The 8,987-nt window shown below is 40.8% G+C and overlaps 1 protein-coding gene across 4 annotated transcripts in view; it reads right to left on the minus strand.

Moving 5' to 3' along the window:
• The window catches only part of LOC135349046 (kinesin-like protein KIF6), an 18,557-nt gene extending 9,916 nt beyond the window's left edge, over positions 1-8,641 (minus strand). The window contains exons 1-8 of one of the 4 annotated variants that reach the window (XM_064547497.1): positions 8,497-8,641; positions 7,047-7,153; positions 1,372-1,446; positions 1,244-1,286; positions 836-940; positions 625-734; positions 492-574; positions 395-441 (exon numbers count right to left, since the gene is read on the minus strand). In XM_064547497.1, the coding sequence (XP_064403567.1) occupies positions 395-441; positions 492-574; positions 625-734; positions 836-940; positions 1,244-1,286; positions 1,372-1,446; positions 7,047-7,153; positions 8,497-8,556 (630 nt within the window). In that variant the 5' untranslated portion in view covers positions 8,557-8,641. Of the gene's footprint in view, positions 1-394; positions 442-491; positions 575-624; positions 735-835; positions 941-1,239; positions 1,287-1,371; positions 1,447-7,046; positions 7,154-8,487 lie in introns of those variants that run through there. The other 3 variants (XM_064547498.1, XM_064547496.1, XM_064547499.1) reach the window with 3 other exon arrangements.
• Between the last annotated feature and the right edge of the window lie 346 nt (positions 8,642-8,987).

Genomic DNA, 8,987 nt, shown 5'->3' on the forward strand with positions numbered 1-8,987 from the left:
AGAAAGTGTGTGAACAGATGATGTTATGAAAGATTCTGAAGATACTGCAACAGCCTTCACTGTGAGTCAAACTGGCCATAACTCGAGAAATAAGCTTTTAGTTTGCAAATTCACGAATCGAAATCCAAGAGAACGTGGCTAGAAACCTATAGAAGCTGTTAGTTTTCGTCGCATTGCAACTGTTGAGCAGTTACAGCTGGAATATACACACATGCCACACTGTCAACTTACCGTATCCCTCGTGCGGCTACGCCTCGAGGCATAATATAATTATTGTTAAAATACGTACCTCAAACCTTTACAAGCGCTGCCAATCCTAATAACTTAGGTGGTTGCCTGGTTGCCATACATGTAACACACATACTTTCACGAGCACAGCTAGTAGACACCATACCTCTGCCATTATTCTATTTGTGTCCCCGATGAACAGCCAGTTGAGAGCTACATGTTACAGCGAGATAAAGTAAGCTAAGTAGGTATTGAGGGCTCACATTCTTCTTCGTTGGTGACTGGGTGCATGGACAAATTCTTCATGTGGATAGTGCCTCCACCATCCTCTAACAGAGTAACTTTACTGTGAGATACAATGTAACAATTGTCATATCTATGCAGTACTTCACTAACGGCAAATTTTCCAATTTAGAAGCCTCGTGTTTAGGGTCCAGGAGGTCATAACCTTTGTCATTGTAGATTTCCAGGTAAGATATATGAGTGGTGAACATGGTATCTGGGGACTACGAGGATTGTCAACACACGGTATTATTATAATTATTACCATTAGGCATGGAATCATTCAGAATGATGTACGTGAAATCTAAGGTTTAACACCACTCACTTTCTGGAACTGTTGGAAGAGGTATGAGAGAGTTCTGGGGATAACTCCCCGTTCAGAGTATCTCTCTACACCACCAGTGACGGTAAATGTTTTACCAGAGCCAGTCTGCAGGTTGGAGGAAAAGCAGCATTGATATTAACACCCGATTGTTAAGGTTACAGTAAACTTTTAGCTCATTATACTTATTTGAGCTAAGTAGATCTATGTGAGCGTCCAGCTGAAACGCAGTAGCCATTTCATGGATATTTTAAGTTTACTGGATAGCTGGTACAGTCTATTGTAGCTGAACTATATGCAGGGCGGCTCTAGAGATAATAATTATGGATGTTAGAATCATGGCATTTATAGTTTTTATGAGCAAACGGTTTACCGTGACCTTAAAATAATAACAGAAATCAACTTACTTACTTGTCCATATGCAAATATGGTACCATTGTAGCCTTCTAAGCAGCTGTAGATTGTATGTGGGAAAAATCATCTAAAACTTTTTTTCAGTTATATCAAAATGTGAATCAAAATTAGAATACAGTGCTTACTTATCAGCGACTTCTCGAGCCACTTTTTCAAATATTTCATCCTGAGTGGTTGTTTGCTCAAACACCTTGTTGAACCTGGGAATGTACACACCCAAAATTATTCCAATCACTGAATATTCTTGTTTGCATTTGATATTATAGTGGACTCTCGTTAATCAGGTCACCATTGGCACCATGTAGTTTGACTGCAGTACGATTTTAAGTGGCCGCAGCTAATTGACGGTCATGCCCATAGGAAAGAGCTACAGAATGCCTCGGTGTGCCTCAAATGGCTAGCGGTCTGTCCAATTCGCATAGTAATCTATAAAAAAAAGGGTAATGCTTATAGCTAATAAAATAGAAGCACACCGATCTTGTCACTGTACCACATAGCTACATTGAAATAAAAGTGTGCTCAGCAAACCAAACAACTACTATACCCGCTGGTCGTGGCACCGCCTCAGATAATAATCTATAGACAAGGGTAATTTACAGTCATTCAAGTACTACAGTAGCCTCCTTCACAAGGCCTAAACAATTAGGCCTGCTACTGACTGCTTGCGCATGCGCAAAATTATTGGATAATATTCCCGTAATGTTTCCCTGAATTTTTACCCGAATTATATCCTGAATAACATATACAGACAAAGAATACTCTTCATAAAGTCAGACACAGAGCTATATAGCTAGCTAGCTAGAGACAGAGCTGTATTGGTTACAGCAGCAATTTCTTTCTGATAGAGTTGACTTTCACCAAGGTTAGTGTCAGATGGGCGTGGCCTATCCATATAGGCTATTGTCAGCCTTCCCCTCCGTTCAGAGGATTGTTATCCACACGGTTGCAGGCTGTGAGTCCTTTGTTAACATAGTAGGCTAAGGGTAGCTATTAGAATACTATCACACGGGCTACAATCACACTTCTATCCACGTTCTTCAATCCACTTCCGTTCGTTGTGACGTCATTGTTTTACTGAGCAAAATACAATGGTATCCGAATTACCCACTTTCTGGGTAATAGGTGGCGCATGCGCAAACAGTCGATACCAGGCCCTCTCTTAGCGGCCTGGAATCGAGGCTAGTACTACAGCTGTTTGCATAGACCTTGCAAAAATAATCAGCTCACTGCATTACCACAAAACCACAACACATGTTGCTATGCAAACAACATGCAGTCGCTATGCAAACAACATGAGCAATGATGGGTTCTAGAAGTGATGGGTTCTAGAAGTTGTATATCGGGTACTCCTTGAAAAGTACCTGCTATAAGGTGGTATCAAGCTTTTATCTACTCTTGGTGGTATGGAAACTCACGTAATTATGGTGAGGTTTGAAGAAGTTTCAGGCTGAAGTACCTTAAACACAGACAGATCACAAAATATTGTTTGGTGCTTATCTAGTAGAAAAATATGTTCGGACTTGATAGTCAAAACCGGTATACCGCAGTGAGCAAGTTAGTAGGTTCTTTAGCGTAACAATTTTTTGTACAGCACAAGTCTCAGCGTAAGGCGTTGGTAAACCATTCTCTACTTAAATCCTCCCGGTTCTATGAGTCTCCATAGTCTATTCTAGAAGACATGCACCATTGGTCACTTTTTATTTAGTCATGTGATGTGAATGTACCCAATACTATTATTTTGTTTGCATAGCAACATTGTATGGTGTAAGCAGTGAATGATTAATATTTTGCAAGGTCTATGCAAACAGCTGTATACAGTGGTTTTCCATACCTTTGCAGGCTATACTCCAAGAGCACTGCAACCACAATGTAGTGATTACCTGTCTGTGTTATTTTAGTCCACCCACACATCACAAAAATCAATGATGGGTAAACTAGAGCACTAAAGTGCAAACCCTCGGCTGGTGACGTGATAATAAAGAAACCAGAAGAGTGATAATGCAGTGCATGTAGCATGTATGACTAGCATGCGCTAGCACAGCAACTCAAGAGCAATAAAACTAAACTAACAACATACATGCATGAGACATGCACTATGGACTGGGATCACAGCAAAGAAGCCTGGAGTCTTAGACTAAGAGAAGTATGGCTCCTTCCAGGCTGGAGTACGTATAGGATCCAGAGTCAGTCAACAACCAGTCACAATTCTACTTTCTTGACAATTGTTCCTGGTACGGGATCACTTCAGCTGAAAATACATAATCAAGCCTTGACTACGTATTTTCAGCTGAAGTGATCCCGTACCTTGACTCAAGGCCACGTGGCAAGTTTAAGCTTCTTAGCTTTTGCTCGCTTTTACTCGACAAAGAAGCTTTAACATCAAAATCTGCCACTATTTAAACCAAGATATTGTTGTGTGAAGACTATCTATGCTGTAAATGCAGTGCTATCGCATCCAGGTGAGTAGATATACTCGTTACAAACAAACAAACAAACTAGAGCACTAAAGTGCAAACCCTCGGCTGGTGACATGATTATAAAGAAACCAGAAATATAATGCAGTCCATAATTATAGTGATGTTGTTATCATGTATGACTTGCACAGCAACTCAGGAGCAATAAAACTAAACCAGACTGGAGGCATGCTGAAACATTTGAGAACAGGTAGTGGTACTATAGATATATGCACTATGGATTAGGATCACAGTAAAGAAGCCTGGAGTCTCAGAGAAGTATGGCTCCAGGTTCTGCATGGAGTAGGATCCCAGTCAGCAGCAGGAGCTATAATTTAAGCTTCTACTTTAGTGACCCTGTTCCATCGTTCTTGGTACAGGATCACTTCAGTTATAAGTAACACATGTGCAAGTTCTGTTCAAGCTACATTTTGCTCGCTTTTATTAGACAAAGAAGCTTTAACACCGAAAGCTGCCACTATCAAAAGTACTAACTTGTTGTGTGGAGGCTACTCATGCTGTAAACGCAGTGCTAGAACATCCAGGTAAGCAGACCTAGTCACAAGCTTATTTAAGCTTCTTAGCTTTTGCTCGACAAAGAAGCTTTAACATCAAAATCTGCCACTATTTAAACCAAGATATTGTTATGTGAAGGCTACCTATGCTGCAAACGCAGCGCTATGGCATCCAGGTGAGTAGATATACTAGTGACAAACAGACAAACAAACAAACAAACAAACAAACCAACAGACTACTATACCCGTGGCCGCCCACGCGCCTCGGGTAACAAACAAACAGACAAACAGACAGACTACTATAACCCGTGGCCGCCCACGCGCCTCGGGTTAAATACTGGCTATTGCAGACTGTTCACACAACTCAAGGGGTTACTACTCTACTTTCACAGCACTCCTTCTATAATTATAATGCTTGAGGTCAACAAGCTGCTTTCGGAAATATCCAATTTTGAGCCTAGTAAATATAGGCCCTCCGCTCCCTATAGCTATACATACAAGTTTTAGCTCATATCATTTTGCCACAATGAACCAAGCAACAAGTTAGCTGAGCTACCATCAGAGCTACCATCACTTCAGTCAGACAAAATATGAGATACCTGGAACATTTAGCAGATTATTTGGCGAGTGAGCTATTAGAATTAGGCAATTTTTAATTTAACATCTTAGGCTACTACAGCAATTAGGTCCACTAATTTGGCAGTTTTGAAATTGCCAAATTAAAACCAGTTACAGTTTGCATTTTGCAGGCCATAGCAAGTATTTTTGTTGGCTTGTTACTAACAATCATAACAGAAGCCAACCAAAATACTATATTTACTACATTGTGGTTGCAGTGCTTTTGCAGTATAGCCTGCAAATTAAGGTACAACCTTTTTCACCTCACTTGAAATATACATTTTAAAAACAAAAAAAGAAAGGTACCACTAATTGACCTCAGGTATGTACATATAGTAATGGTCAGAGCTGGGAATGATTGATTGTGCAAGACCAAGTAATAATGGGGGAACCTGGCCGTACAAAATCCTATCATGAGGATCTGAGGTGGAGAATGGTATATGGCAAAGGCTTGTCAATTGCTGTACCATTAAGGAAGCAGTAGATAGATTGTTTGTTGCTGAAGCTACTGTTTGGAGGGTTGTTGATAGATTTCAACACACTGGAGATGTGTCTGCTAATAAAGCCAGCCCAAGGGAGTACTGTCTAGATGATCTCACGATAAACTAATCGTCATAGAGATGATTTGAAAAGCCGACTACCTGAAATTCAGATTACTGGTAGATCTACAAGTGCTGCCACATTATGCCGTGCACTTAAACGTCTATAGGATTCACTCTAAAGAAGGCTTAGATCTAGGTCTTGCACATCACTCTAAAGAAGGCTTAGATCTAGGTCTTGCACAATCTATCATTCATTAACAATTTGAAACTGTGAACATGCCCAGCTCTGACTATTACTATATGTACATACCTGAGGTCAATTAGTGGTACATTTCTTTTTTTATTTTTAAAATGTGTATTTCAAGTGAGGTGAAAAAGGTTGTAAGGAAAACCACTGAATGTAGCATTCAGTTGCTTGATCCACATTTAACTTATAACATATAAATTGCAAGAGTCTAAATGCAGCTGTAGCGCTTAACAAGACCACACTCATTTCCTCGACTCAATAATAGGCAGCATTAAGGTTACGGTATACTGTTTCACCCACGTGATTACACCGTGTATGAATAAAATGTTTGCGGTCACCACCAATCACGCACGCGTGCCTCGTCCCTTACAAGAAACAGGAACAGCTAGCTAGCTTTGTCACAGTAATAGTATAAGGGTATATACAAGGTAGAGACTGAGTAATTGGATTTATACAAGACATGCAAAGTAGTGGCAGTTGTGACCTTGTCTGGTGTGACTTCGTTATCAATACCGAGAAAGACATGCAAGTGGAAAGAATTCAAAGAGACCCATTGTGGTCGAACTCAAACTCAAGATATTCTATTCTCTTCTTTGCTTCTTGAACTAGCATGCCCTAGATACCACACAGGAGGTATTAGAGAACTATAGGCCTATAGGCTTCCTTTTTATACTTTTTTTTATAGTTGTAGGATCCTATTCATGTATCTTGCTCAGTCTACAAACTCTACATAAATTATGTGTCATAAATTATATGTTTGGCCTGGAAAGAAAAAAAAACGCTTCGAGCCGCCCTCTAGAATAGTAAGAAGCATCGTACAAGAACGAACACAGAGATAGAAGTGTTTTTGGAAGTTTAAAATGACTACTGGTTTGTAATGTTTCTAGCATTAAAGGCTTTTACTGGAAGATGTTTTGCTGGTCATACAGGATGATACACCAATATACCCCGGTAATTATTTATCATTTATAATTCTGCTTCAAACTTTTATCACGGCATTTATAGTTTCACAAAACTCATCATGTGAAGATATTAATTTTTGCTGGCGCTGTAATTAATTATAATGCAGCCTGAATCGAGGATACATAATTATATGCAAATCATCCTTGTGGGAACGGCTACTACTGTATAGCGGGTAATTTTCGTGGGGCAAAATATTCGTAGTTGGAGGTCTGACCACGAATATTTTACCCACGAATGAAGCGACCTTGCCTACCTTTACCTACAATCCATGCAGCAACCACGAAAATATTACCCACGAAATGTCTCAATATTGCTGAACCACGAATATTTTGTCCCCCGAAAATTACCCGCTATACGGTATTACTTTACATTCTAACACTCCAATAATTATGTTTTGGGGCTGTAGTTGTAAAAGGACAGAGCAGTGCCGTTTGTGGGGACTTGGGCCCAACTCAAAATTACCGGAAAGAAAATGTTTCCTTTTTGTTGTTGACATGGCCACTGGCTTCCGAGTGAGGGATAAAGAGGGACAGTTTGTAGAGGCTCTCCTCCTCAGCAACCTCAAACAGCTGTAGAGCAGTGGGTGGATAATTATATTAGATGTCTACATAATTATTATGCCAGATGGGAAACCTCCTTGATAGAAAAACACAAGGGGAACTGATGGCAGTATCTACACAGGCTCTCCTTTTTCTCTTTTCTGTTCTTTATCACAATCGTTCAATAAGATAAAATACTGTATTAATCGTTCAATGAAATAAAATACGGTATTAATTAGAGGAATAAAGAAAGAAATACATAGAGTTAAGAAAAAGGAGAGCCTGTATCGGGAAGTCGCGTGAGGGTAGAAGGGTGGTAGAAGGGTGAAAATGAGCGTGGGCATGCAGTGCTGGACTGCCCACGTACGTAAGATCCATGACTAATAAAACTTTGCCTGCAGCAAACTAGCTGGACATGGACTTGGAACTGGATTTGCAAGCACTAGCTAGCTATACTTTAGAGTAGATCTATATTGTGTTTAGATTCTATTCAGACTATCACCACCTATTTTTCTTGTGCCTTAGTAGCTTAGTCATCCAGCAGCCACCAGAGCTGTCCACGCTGGTTGAAGGTTCCCTGATCTGACTTGCAGCACAGCTTGGTGGTTGTGTCTCAGTACTTTATTATTAAACTTTGAATGCGTGGGAGAATCCCTTACGTCACGATTTGTGGGCTACATATCGCCTAGTCTCGCGAGCAGACTTGTCCGAGAGGGAACGTCTGGTCACTATTGCAGCAATTCCATGGCACTGAGGAATGTAGTCACGTGCAAGATAATTATTTGTTAATTAACCAAATTCACATGTAGACAAATATTTTCATTCGCAGCGAGCTAGCTCTTGCTTGGTCTGAGCTCTTTGTAATCGAGTTCCTTCGCAGCCAGGTATGATTCAACACTAAAAAATTAGCCTTTGCTAGAGTCAATAATCCTTCTTTTCACGTTCATTTTATGCGGAAAATACAAGTGATGTTACCGCCCACTATGACGTGGATAAATCTGATTGGCACTGCCAAAATTCTGGCAGGGGTCCACGGAATTGCTGCAATAGTCACCAGACGTTCCCTCCCTCCCACGTCTGTTCGCGAGACTACACATCGCCCACGTTTAAAAATCCTTGTGGATCACGCGATTTCCCACACCAGGCCTTACTTTTTCTTAACTGTACGCCCATTTCTTTCTTTGCTGCCTAGTTTTTTGCTAGGTACCTTTTCTGGATGAACAATGACAACAGCAAGAAAAAGTAAGGCCTGGGAACGAGGCTAGTAGAGATACAGGACCCCCCACACATTAGTCATACCACAGGCCCTTTGATGGCTGGTCATGTAGACACATGCAGAACTGTTTCTATACTGGGTTAACTACCTTTCTTACCCCGGCTGTCTTGTTAGAAGGCTTAATTCTAGCAAATATCTTGATGCCGTGTTTCACCATGGTGTTGCCTCGACTCTAGTTGGGCGGAGTCCAACTACCTCGACTCTAGGCCGCGAAGGAGAAAGGCGGTCTGGTATAACGGTACTTTGCATGCGCATGCGTGAAATAATCGACAGCATTTGTAGGTCTACATGTATGTACATGTAGCCTCATGAATCAGCCGGCCTTGGAGAGTTTAGCCTCCTTCACCGGCCTTGTAGCAGTAGTATAGTAGTGCGTGGCCTGTCAGCTTTCACTCCGTTTAGACGATCGTTGTTGCAGGCTTTTGTTAACGTAGCAGGCTAAGGGTAGCTATCAGAGAAAATGCTATCCGATGGGCTAGAAACCTTCAATCAATCGAACTTTCTATCTACTTCCTTCAATCCATTTCTGTTCGTTGTGATGTCATTATTTTACTGAGCATATTCGAGGCTAATACGATGTTATCCAAA

Source organism: Halichondria panicea, chromosome 15, assembly GCF_963675165.1.
Source record: "Halichondria panicea chromosome 15, odHalPani1.1, whole genome shotgun sequence".
NCBI lineage: Eukaryota > Metazoa > Porifera > Demospongiae > Suberitida > Halichondriidae > Halichondria > Halichondria panicea.